Source organism: Lucilia sericata, unplaced genomic scaffold (genome assembly GCF_015586225.1).
Source record: "Lucilia sericata isolate MDLA Ls3-8-SP2 unplaced genomic scaffold, ASM1558622v1 Contig000572F_arrow, whole genome shotgun sequence".
Taxonomy (NCBI): Eukaryota; Metazoa; Arthropoda; class Insecta; order Diptera; family Calliphoridae; genus Lucilia; species Lucilia sericata.
This window is the reverse complement of record NW_023994580.1, coordinates 60001-72500: the sequence shown is the minus strand read 5'-3', so window position 1 is coordinate 72500 and position 12500 is coordinate 60001. Positions and strand designations below refer to the sequence as shown.

Here is a 12500-nt window from a genome sequence, read left to right as displayed (position 1 = left end):
TCTATCTATCTATCTATCTATCTATCTATCTATCTATCTATCTATCTATCTATCTATCTATCTATCTATCTATCTATCTATCTATCTATCTATCTATCTATCTATCTATCTATCTATCTATCTATCTATCTATCTATCTATCTATCTATCTATCTATCTATCTATCTATCTATCTATCTATCTATCTATCTATCTATCTATCTATCAATCTAAGAAAAACAGTTTTACATCCGATTACAAACTCCTTATTGTTTATTCAAAGTTTAATTCAGAACGATATTAATTTTAACAAATCATTTGCAAAATAACAATAATAAATTTCATAACAAATTGAAATTTTGAATATTCAATAAATTTGACGAAATCAAGTTTAGCCTGATGGTGTTGCAGGCACATTATGAGTTTGGTATTCTTTTTGTGTCATATCATTACTAACATCAGCTCCACGTACTAAATAAATTGTGGTCTGACAATTAGGACAAGTTGTACACATTTCAGGTTCTTGATTTGTTAAAGTATTATTGTAAATAGTCGTTTGAGGTTGTTGGGCATTTTGTTGATGGTGCTGCTGTTGTTGCTGACAATCCTGTTGCACCGATACTGCAGGCTATTTTTAAAAATAAAAACATGTTTTGAAATTATTTCGAAAAATATTTTTAAAATTACATGATTAATTTGATTTTTCCCATTCATTGTTTGCTGGTTATTTTGTACTGTTGGCATAGTTCCAGCTGCACTCTGAACTTGAGATTGCATTTGAATTTGCGATGGTGTCATATTTGCTGGTAGATGTTCTTGATAATTCTGTTGAACTTTTAATTGAGCCTGCGATATTATTGGATTTGCCACAGATCCTTCGGAGGGAGGCTTAGGTGGAAAATAAAATGTTTTTGTTTGGATGTGATTTTTTCAAAAGAACAAACGCTAAATAAATCTAACTCAAACTTCAACTAAATTCTAACCCCTAGGTTATTACTCTGTAACTCGATTTGAAAGCAAAAAATATCGAATTTACATTGCGTTTCGAGTGTATTTTCTTTCGAATCGAAATACGCAGTAATCCCTTGTATTTATGAACGATTAATAACGTTTCTAATGGTTATTAATAATGGCTAAAGTCCAAACAGTCTTCACTTACAATTGAATGCTGTCCTGCGGCTGGCACATTGGTCATTTGATTTTGAGAGGCATTAACTTCATTTAAACCCTATAAAAATAATGATAATGTAGTCTTTTTTACAAATAGAGTCTATAATTTGGACCATAGCCTTGTCTATAGACAGAACAATAGTCTGGACTATACCCAGGACTATATTCTCAATTATAGCCTTGACTATAGCCAGTGGTTTACTACAGCCTTAAATATAAAATTAAAATTCTTTGGGTATATAACTTAAAACTGCGGGATTTACTAGTTCTATAAGGGAACATATCTGTTATTTATTCTCATTTAGTTAGTGAATATTTGAGTAACAATTTCGAAAGGTTTGCGAGCAGTCGAATAACTCCGAACCCGGATGATAACCCGAAGTAATGTGTGTTACGGGTTGCAAGCGAATAACCTCGGAACACTATCCACATAAGGAAACGTCCTCCTGGGATATGACCGGATAAGTCATCCCAACTTTAACATCACACAGAACGTGCGTCCCTAATGAACGTCCATCTTGTGGTCAGGATCCATTCATTCAACTGAGGAAGTAGCACAAGTTTCATATGCTGCAATTGATTCTTTTGAATGGAAAAATTCCCAGAATATGCGGCCAGACATGAATGCGTAACATTCCATTATGAGCTTTGACATGTTGCAAAACTTCATAAATATTTCTTCTACTTGTTTCGATCTCTCTGTAGTATAGGTTTCACTTAAAAGCAGGGTAGACGAAAATTGTTTGATCTCAAAAATGAACAGTCTTCTGGCAAGAAATCCATATGTTGCCAAAAAGATTGGTAAAGATCATATGGCCAATACACTGTAAAATTTTGAAAAATCCTTATTTTTTTAAGTTATATACCCGTATTTAAATTTTGATATCAAAATAATAAACAAATCTTAAATCTTATTTCAATTTTCGTATTCTTTTTTAAAACTGTCGTAAAAAAACATTACCGAATTCCTAGAAAACAGAGGTTTTCGAAAAACATTTTGCTTCAAATATTCCTCATCCACATCTTGTAGACCCTACAAAATAAAAAAAAGTCTTAACTTTTCCATTAACATAACATATTTCCAAACAACTACCGATCTACGTTCCACAGTAACCTGTTTATTAGGCAATTTACTTAAAGCATCTAAAGGATGTTTGCGACCCTATATTATAAAGAAAGTTACAAGTTATCATAACAAACATCATACAATTTAAAAATACTTACATTTAGTTTAGCTTGCTCAGCTGCCTGACTGGGAGTCAAACTTATTTCGCTGGCATTTTTCTTCTTTAAACAAATTTAACATTAAATCTACACTTCCGAATAAAGAAAACAACATTTCCCTATTTTCTTAGCGCGAAAAAAGTGGAAATGTTATTTTCAGTGAAATTGTAATTAAGCTCACCATGACTTGGGTTTTCGAGGAACTTGTGGTAACACGATGACCATTGTTTTGATATTGCACAGTATTACTACGTTTCGCTTCCATTTTTAAGATGTTCAGATACTTTTTTATATTAACGAACGTTCTTTTATAAAATATAGTTTTTATTAACAGATTTGTTTCAAATTTAAACAAAATTTATTTATTTGATAGAATTGTGTGATTTAATTTTATTAATTCCAGTTGTAATGTTGATATTTAAAGCAAATCGTATTTGTTTGCTATAAAATTTGTTAAATAAAACCAAATATTTAAAAGAATTTAATCCCCAACCATATGTTTTTCCAATCGAATTAACACTAAAGGGATTATCAGGTCTTCAAGGCCATTTCGGTTGTTAAATTCCTTCTGAATGATAAAAATGTTGTTTGAATTCAATTTAATTTTAAATTTGGAACACTTTGATTCTTTCTAACATTATAACATAATCTCTAGTTAACAAAAAATTGTGTCTGGACCAGTCCTACATTTCAAAAGATAAGTTACATTCAAAGGGCAGCCACTCCATAAGCAACTCATTTCAGTTCATTTAATTGCTGATTCTGTTGTGATACTTTACTGATTACAGGAGTCAATTCTTCCGCTTTTATTGATAAAATTTTGGATATTTTTAAGATTTATTCCAGATAGCTAATTTATACCTTTAATAAGGAGTACGAAAGGGACAAACTCCATTCACGGTAAATATTAAGTAGTAGTAGTAGAGATAGGACACTGTCCCTGTAGTCATTGTAATCGAAACCTAGCCTTCTAGCATTAATGTCACATAATTATTTTCTCAGAATCTTATAAATAAGCCGGACCTATGCGCATCATATGAAGGCCAGCCAGATCTCGAGGTCTTACTGATTATTTTATTGAGTTGAGTTTTTTCATATAGTTCAATTTGAATGAGCGACTTAGAAGACATCGATATCCTCATATTCCCTCATTGCGCCTGACTTGTTCGTTTAGAGATACCCGGTAGTCTTTGATTAACCTAGATGTCGCAGGGGCAACCACTAGATTACCTATAGCAGTGTTGTTATCAGTGCAGCTAATGCTACTTTAGAGTAGTTTATATAGATTTGTAACATCTTTAATAGAAGTTTGATACTGATGTCCTTCTGAGATAATCTCAGAAGTTCGTCCCCGTCAATCAAGTCATCCTTCTGAGTAAATAGGGTAGTCATCTCAAAGATTTACCTCTTTATCAGAAGGATCGGCGGTCTTCTTCTCCCACCTTCAAGGAGAATAGCCTATGCAGTCGCTGCGGTAGATGCAGAGAGTGATCGTACCAACCTTGGATTACACGCTTACATGAAGGTTCTTCTGCCTCTGATACTCTTACGACTTTCTATTGATGGCTTGGACCATGAGAGTTGAAAGCTCTCCAAAATCTCACCGACGATGGAGCTAGGCCTGCGGGGCATTTCTCAGGAGACACCAAGGCAATCCCAGACTACCAACATGAGCAGCAACGCTCAGTATTCGACTGCAAAAGTCATTAACTTCACGTTACCTTGGCAGGATTGAGTGTGTTCTCTTTGCGAACTTTAAAAGACAGTCCCATGAGTTTGTTTCACTAAATTAGGTCGATAACAGCCCGTATATGGCTGTTTTGGAACATTTGGTCGTAGATTACTGACTCGTTGTATTCACTTGCTCCTCTGAAAGCTGAATTTTAAGTTCCTGCGGGTGGAATAGCATTATTAATGACAGCAAAGGTCAATTTATTAGAAAACTAGCATTCCATCGCCAAAACAATTAGAACGAGAACAGGGTAGGAATTACGGCATACGTAACCGAAAAAGATTACGTATCGAAAACACATTTCGATATCGAAATTAAGCTAAAATGAAATGAACAATTCTCTTGGGAATTGTTTTGATGCCAAAGGACTAAACTTTTAAATTAATGTTCAGATTCTGATTGTTTTATATTGTTCAAGTTAAGGAAACACTATTTGGTTTGTAACTCCGAAGTCACAGTAGGTTATTCAACTCTATTGATTCACTGTGCACCGAAGCAACGTGGGGTGTATTTCACTGTTCTATCGATATTACAATGGAGTGAAATTAGGGAACTTGTTCCCGATACCCGCATATTTTTTCGCAACACACGACTTTCATCAAGAACACACCCATTTGTGGTCGATTGGTGGGCCGCACAACGTACTACAGAGAGAATTCATTCTTCAGCCGCACCGTTCATATGTGGAACAAACTTCCTGCAGAAGTATTCCCTGCCAATTTCGATGTAAAAAGATTTAAATCAAATGTCCACAAACACTACTCCCCCTATCCCCCCTCCAAGAACCTATTTTCCTAGTTCCAACACAATGCACACTGCATAAGTAGGGGTCAGAAAAAAATTTAACATTTTTACACATTTACAAGATTAATTATCTTGCATTTTAAAAAAATAAAGTTTTTAAAACTTTTAATAAAAATATTGCAGATGAAAGTGTTTAACGTACAATTCAATTCAGAAAACACGAAATTTGTTTCTGAATATTTAGTTCAATAATTTTACAAAAATTACATACGTATTTAGGAAAAGTTTAAGCAAATAAAAACGTTAACATATATATATATATATATTATGTTAATAATAGTTAAATACCTCGGCCATACTGCAGGTTGGTCTTCTGGCACCATAACGACCCACCGGTGATATCTGTGTTATCTGTGTACTTAGATTAGGAGCATCTAATTGACGTTGTTGTGAACGTTTTTTGTTATTCTCATCACCCAAATATGTAGCACCAAAAAGTTGTGTGTTAGGACTTTTTTATTAATTTTTAGTTAGTTGTTTATTGTAGTTGATTGGTAAATAATTTATTTAGATTTTAAATTTGTTCATAATGATGATGAAGTTGTTTTGTTTTTGGTAGTAAATAGATGTTACAACATATGAAATATAAATAGAAAAAAATAAATAAATTTATTAATATGATTTGTTATAAAATTAGTTACTTTAATAATATATAAAATAAGAAAATAAATAAAAATAAATATTATTAACAATTATTAAATTGTTTAGCAGTAGATTTTTTGTAGTGTACACTTAAAATATTTATTATTAATGTTAACCATAAATCATTAATATTTAATATAGTTATTAATTCATCAAATTGATTTTAAAGAAATTTTTTAAATTTTAATTTTTTTCTATTGCTTTTAGTTCCTTAAGTTTTTATTAATAATAATATTTAAATAGCATGTTGCCATCTTGATATGGTCAAGTTTCACATGTAAATTAGTTGTTTTATTTACTTTCGCCAAATGTCTTGTAATATTTCCGTTTTAATCCCAGTGTATAAATGCATGCAAGTGAAAAGGTACAAGTAGTTATACATTCACACATACATACTTATAATTATATATCACGGCAGTTAAGTGTTTTTATTATTTTATACGATTTTCTTTATAGAAAATGTAGGCTAAACAACTAAAGAAATAATGCTAGTTTATAGTAAAATCGTAAGGGTGAATATATATTTGCTTTGGAAATTATACATACGACGATAGAGTGTTATATATAAAGGATATTGTTGTTTTTGGATAGTTTATTTTTCCAGTTATGTATGCGTGGTTATCTCAATATATATTTTTTTTCTTAAAGGTATTTTATTACTAACAGCCATTCATATATTTGAAAAACTAGTACTAGTTCTTACAAAGTTTTGAGGACATAACCTTATATTGGTTTTTTATTTAGACTAATAAGTTCCAAAGGATTTAAAATTTTAAAGAAAAACATTCAAGTGCAAACCAGTTTGGAAAATTGATTAGAAATTAAATATAAAGTGACAGATAATATGTCACTATTTGACAAGAACTAGAATTAATAAATGGGTCTGGACACTTCAGATTAATGTAGAAGTTGCAAGGATATCAATAAGAATGAGAGCATTAGTTTGCTGATTTTAGACTTGAAGGAATAGAGACAAGATTCTGCGTTGGGTGTTGGGCTTGAGTCATTTTATTGAAACAATTTTCTGGAGGGGTCCAATGTAGTTTTATTTATATATACGATTCTTTAAGGCCTCCGGTAGTTTAGTGGTTATTTTTTTAGTCTATTAGACCGGAAGTGGTGGATTCGATTCCCACCTGAGGCATTAGTAGGGGAGCGCACAACAAGCTCGATGGTTGCCAAAGGATGGGTAACATACGTCCATACTAACTAACTAACTAACTAACTAACTAACTAACTAACTAACTAACTAACTAACTAACTAACTAACTAACTAACTAACTAACTAACTAACTAACTAACTAACTAACTAACTAACTAACTAACTAACTAACCAACTAACTAACTAACTAACTAACTAACTAACTAACTAACTAACTAACTAACTCACATTCCTCAAACAGTATTCCGGATCCCATCCACTCATCCCTACTGGGAATCACTATTGAATACGTCACTGCGAAGTCCAAGGTCGTAACCATATGATCAGAAAAACCCTTTGTACTTCCCTAAATTCCTGTTAGACCTACCTCGTATAGTATTCTTGTAGGGCCTACCCGCATTGGTCTTTCTAGAGCTGATTCAAACAGTCTGAATAAGTTCCTAGCCGCTACACTCTCAACATACTTCTCAATGGAAAGCAGATTTAGAACATTTTTCAAACGGACTTAGAGGCGCGCATCCGAAATGTCCAATTTTCCAAGAGTCTGGCGCAGAAATCAACAAGGGAAATGTTAACAAAGAAAGAAAACCCTACAGGATAAAGTCTAACGGCGTCAATGCTAAAAAATGGTGATTATCGATCTATAGCATTCGGCGTTAACAGCAATGACGTGGCCCACAAACCATGGGAATAAATCACAAACGAACTACGGCCATCAAAGTGTTATTTACCTATCTATTCGCTATTAAAGCTTTATTCACTTTGCTTTGCAGTTTAATAATACAGAATTTTAAATGTTCCTAATTTAAATAATATTCTTTGATTGATCCAAATTAGGCATTTTAATATTAGAATATGAAATTAACATTATATTTCGACTCAATTGTGAATGTAGCATTCTTACAGATGAAGTATTTATGATCAATTTTATGGTAATTTGGTTTAGGTTCTATCCAATATTCTGAAGAATATTTGACTGACTATCAGCAGCTATTAAGTCCTTGACATAAGGGTTTAACAAACTTCCGGAATTCAAGATATTTTGTCAATAATATGGGCAATGATTCGAAAGTATATGCCCTAAGGAGGGTTCAATGTTCTAAGATTCGGAATATGTAGTAATAATCCGTACTCTTTATAACTACATGTATACCCTTGAAAACCTGAGAAGTCTGGTAAAAATGCTTTAGTTTACTAAAGTATAAAAAATAAAGAAAACTTTGATTGGTTATACTTGATATAAACTTGCAAAGTAAAAAAACAATATGTAGTAACTGATGGGAGAATCCATGTGAAAGCGGACAGCAGTCGGATTTACCATCTCCGATTTTAATGAAACTTACCACACATATAATATATATATAATATGTTCCACATATCATTGACTTTTTGAGTGGAATCTCATTCCAATGTAAAAATATCGCGATTTGAAAATTGAAAAATATGTTAAAATTTCCTAAAAGTACATACACATAATTGACCGTAACTCTGAAACTACTTAAAGTCCAACATAATTTTTGATTTCATATTAAAGAAAAAGATCTTGTCTTTAAAATCGTGTAAACAGAATATTTCACTTCCAAAAGGTTAAAGGTCAATTTTCATAGTGTATAATTCAATGTCAAATAGGTCAGACAGTCCCGTGTTAAACATTATAAAAATACATGGTATGAGAATACCTAAACTCTCTTCTATATTTAAGTGAAAACTTTTCGATGGAGACTCGTGTAGTTCAGGAGTTATTAACCAAAACGTAATTTAAAACCAGTTTTTTATACAAGATCGTATGAAAAATTAAACAAACAGAAAAAATATAGATTAGAATCAATTTCAATTTATATGGTAAATTACATTGTATCTCATAAACCACTGGTCCGATTTAAATGAAATGTACAAGAAAATTATGAAGGACGATCAGGCCTTACTGGAGGTATCCTTTGTCATCACAATATTAAAATAAAAGGTGGAAAACAGCGTTTAAGAAGTTAACTCTTCGACTTCAAAAATTATTTTAAAGCTTCTATCATCTATAAATGAGATCAAATTTAACTGATCATAAACTTTTCGTAATCTATACAACACAGTAAAGCTAGATCCATATTGCAATACTAATTAAATTTAATGGTTTAAGAGATATAATTTAAATAAAGTAGTAAACAAAAGTTAAACAATTAAACTAAAATAATTTTTCAATTTTACTTATAACTTAGTACTACCATTAAGTTTTATAATACCCATAATGTCTACTATAAGAAAAATTTAACTTCAGCCAAATCGGTCCTTATTTGCAGATTTGTGAAGCTTTAATATTTTTTATAATCGAAGTACTCTCATTTAACACCACGTACCTCACCTTGTATTTTAACACGGCGGTAACAAGGTAATTTTTCAGTAAGGTTAAATCGTTCTTAATAATTTTCTTGTATATATTATTTAAATTGGTCCTGCAGTTTAAGAGATACATAGCATTTTCCATATAAATTGAATTGATTCCACTTTGTATTTTTTTCTGTTTGTTTAATTTTTCATACGATTTTGTATAAAAAAAACTTGCTTTAAATGACGTTTTGGTTAATAACTCCTGAACTACACGAGTCTCCATCGAAAAAATTTCACTAAAATATAGAAGAGAGTATAGGTATCCTCATACCATGTCCTTTTATAATTTTTAATACGGGGCTGTCTGATATATTTGGAATTGAAAAATACACTATAAAAATTGACCCTTAACCTTTTGGAAGTAAAATATTTTATTTACACGATTTTAAAGACAATATCTTTGGCTTTATAACGAAATCAAAAATTATCCTGTACTTAAAGGAATTTCAAAGTTATGGGCAATTATATGTATATACTTTTAGACAATTTTAACATATTTTTAAATTTTCAAAGCGCGATATTTTTGGTCTGGAACGGGATACCGATCAAAAAGTCATTGATTTAGGGAACACTTTCAAACCATAAAATATGTGGGAAATTTCATTAAAATCGGAGATGGTAAATCCGAAAATTGCTGTTTTCTGTCCGTTTTGATATGGATTCACCCTGATTCCTTATTTTAGTTTAGGAACTACACTAATATATAATAATATACATAATTGTTTATAGGTTTGTAAATAAATTACTTTAAGTAAAACTTGAATAAATTGAGGCATAAATAAAAATGTGTGAAAAGTTTAAGGGTTTGTTTTGTTAGCTTTCATGACACCCAAACATGGAGATGGTTGAAACGTGTGTATTCTGTACATATAACACTTGACATGAAACGCGGTTTTTAAAAACAATATTCTTAAAACACGTCAAGTTTTGTTTTTTTCTTTTTGCCCCTATTTATTTTCTTTCGACACACACATTCAACTTTTTGTAAAGGAAAAAATAAAAAACAAAATATTAAAACTTCCTTAATATTAAAAAAAAAAAATTACAAGGGAAGTCAAAATGACGCATACAGTGTAAACTTGTACACATAAACTATGGTTTTCTTATTTTAGATTTTCCCAAACATTTGGAGGTTAGGTAGTAGGGTAAGTCAACAAATGTGAGTAATATAAATTTAAATCTACTTACCTATTTGTGATATGCATGCCACCGTTTGTATGTTGTTGTTGTTGCTGCTGTTGTTTATTGCCATCATCAAAGAAACCCTCATAGAGTACAAAATTATTAGACTGCGGTATGGTACGTACTAAGCCATAATGTTTCTTTAAAAAACCCAAGAGTTTCTCTGACGGTCTATCCACTGAACATTTGACAGGTGTCCAATTTTCATCAGCCAACATGGTTTCGAAGAGATCTTTACCCAAACCAGCTCTTTGACGTGATTCGTGTATATAGAAATCCAAAATAGATGGAGCATTTTCTACTTTACGTGTTTGTCCTGTTTCATCGAACAAATATAAATCTTTGGTGCCCACCTTAAGTAGACCTATGACACAGCCACTGTGAAAAAAAAATTAAACAAAAAATATATTATTAATGGATTAAAGGGAGGGCGTATAGAAATTGAATTCAATTAGTTAAAACAATTTGTCACAGGTCAATGTCTGACATGGTTATCAAAAAACTTGAGTATCCCTTAGAACGTGCAGTTAGAGTGTGTTGTGTTAAAGTTCTAAAAAAAGAAATTATAATTAATTTCAAAACACAAGTATTGGCAAAGAACATTAAACGGAAGCAGGACATGCTGAGGAAATAAATGTATTAGATTGAAGAAAACATGTGTTAAGATTTAATAGACATTTTAATTAGAAATAAGTTGAACAAAATTCGTTTATAAATAATTCAAAAGGTACATTTATTTTGGAAATTAATTTTGTAATGGTTATTTTGTTGTAGTTACAAAATAGTGTGGTTACCCCCAAAAGTTCTAAATGAAATAAGTTAATTTGTTTATAAAAAGGAATAAATAAAAATTCCTTCGATTTTTATACGGACAGCGAAAGAATTTTGTTATTTTCAATTATAAAGGCCCACAAAATTTGAAAAAAAAAAACCCAGGAACTAGTCCGATACTGATCTCAGAATATCTTCATCAAAGAAAGATTTCGAGATATCTTAACATAAACTTAAAAAAACTCGAATTTCTTAATATTTGAGACATTATAACAGCTTATAAAACATAGTAGACTGCGGGAGTAAAGTCCCGCAATTTCCCCCAGTTCGTCATGGAGCCTATTTTCCAGCAATTTCAACCTGAGATTCTGTATTCTAGAACATTGGCAAATTATATGCTCGATTGACTCTAGTTTCTTTGCATCTTCACATAACCTGTAATAGTCCAGTATGTTATTGTCCCACTTAATGACTCAACTCAATTAGGGCATAGAGTAATGTCCCGTTAGGATTCATGTAAGAAACTTTAGCTTGCGTTCATCCAGTCCTATAAGTGTCTTGGTAGCCCTCACATCATAATGTCTTTGATATTTTGCAATACATTCAACCATTTCAGGAGTGATGATGTGACACATTCTCTTAAATATCAACCTATAACAGTGACAGATATGTGGCTTTCCTCTTCTTTCCCTGTCATCTATATCGAGGGTCGAACCTAACCTAGTTAGTTCGTCTGCAACCTCATTACCATGCACCTAGCAGTGCACTGGTACCCAACACAGTTCAATGATAAAAAGTCTCATAATGTCCTTAAGGACATTTCTACAATCTACAACCAGGCGCGAATGTACCGTGTGGCATGTTTGGAAGACGATATATTCGTCGGGATATCGGTATCAGCGATGTAAACACCGACACATGTGCCGGTATCCAACTTCAACCCGTCGGTAAACACTGCAAACCTATCACACATTTATCGTATACAAGCCAAGTTGGAAATCCCATTAGAGGTGTTTCCCCGAAGTCTAGATTTGAGTAAAGGTTTGACTAACGAAGACTCATAAAGTCTTATTATATTCTTATCCACACATCCGCTATAAAATGTTCTATAGGTGACAGGTTAAGAATGATGTCCCAGTTCGTTTGTGGAGAACTACTAATAGCTCCATTTAAGCCAATAGAAGCACACCTTTGAGCTTTATTGAGCATCTTCCGATAAATAGACAATGCAACTATTGACAACCAATATGTAAATCCAATTTACCATATCTAGTTGCCAACCCCAAGTCTTTCCTATAAAATTTTTAAATGTGTACTTAGTATGCTTTGAATCCCTTTTTCATTAATTCATGAGTATTTTCTTTCCTTGAAAGCTACCAGGGAAATGCAGAGCCGTCTCAACATATTTTCCTTTAAAGACCTAATGTAAATATCAATTATTCCTTCTAAAATTTT

The 12500-nt window shown here is 31.8% G+C and overlaps 2 protein-coding genes across 8 annotated transcripts in view; both read right to left on the bottom strand.

Moving 5' to 3' along the window:
• LOC119606319 (alpha-tubulin N-acetyltransferase 1) overlaps window positions 1-12500 on the bottom strand; it is a 59141-nt gene that overhangs the window by 8435 nt on the left and 38206 nt on the right. For all 6 annotated transcript variants that reach the window (XM_037959764.1, XM_037959767.1, XM_037959765.1 and 3 more), the window contains 2 exons: window positions 10281-10652; window positions 5198-5360 (listed from right to left, as the gene is read on the bottom strand). In XM_037959764.1, the coding sequence (XP_037815692.1) occupies window positions 5198-5360; window positions 10281-10652 (535 nt within the window). The remainder of the gene's footprint in view (window positions 1-5197; window positions 5361-10280; window positions 10653-12500) is intronic.
• Window positions 230-2800, bottom strand: LOC119606322 (RNA polymerase II degradation factor 1). 2 transcript variants are annotated; one of them, XM_037959772.1, is made up of 7 exons: window positions 2555-2800; window positions 2374-2436; window positions 2243-2311; window positions 2111-2182; window positions 1139-1207; window positions 667-867; window positions 230-607 (listed from the first exon to the last, which is right to left on the bottom strand). In XM_037959772.1, the coding sequence occupies exons 1-7, from the start codon at window positions 2636-2638 to the stop codon at window positions 371-373; spliced, it is 795 nt and encodes a 264-aa protein (XP_037815700.1). In that variant the 5' UTR covers window positions 2639-2800; the 3' UTR covers window positions 230-370. The 2 variants fall into 2 exon arrangements, with proteins under 2 accessions (XP_037815700.1, XP_037815701.1); XM_037959773.1 differs by having other exon boundaries at window positions 2374-2433.

Coding starts and splice junctions, on each gene's coding strand:
- LOC119606322 (XM_037959772.1), bottom strand. CDS start 2,638: ATGGAAGCGAAACGTAGTAATACTGTGCAATATCAAAACAATGGTCAT. Junction 2,312..2,373: donor CTGAGCAAGCTAAACTAAAT/GTAAGTATTTTT, acceptor TTTATAATATAG/GGTCGCAAACATCCTTTAGA. Junction 608..666: donor GGAAAAATCAAATTAATCAT/GTAATTTTAAAA, acceptor TTTTAAAAATAG/CCTGCAGTATCGGTGCAACA.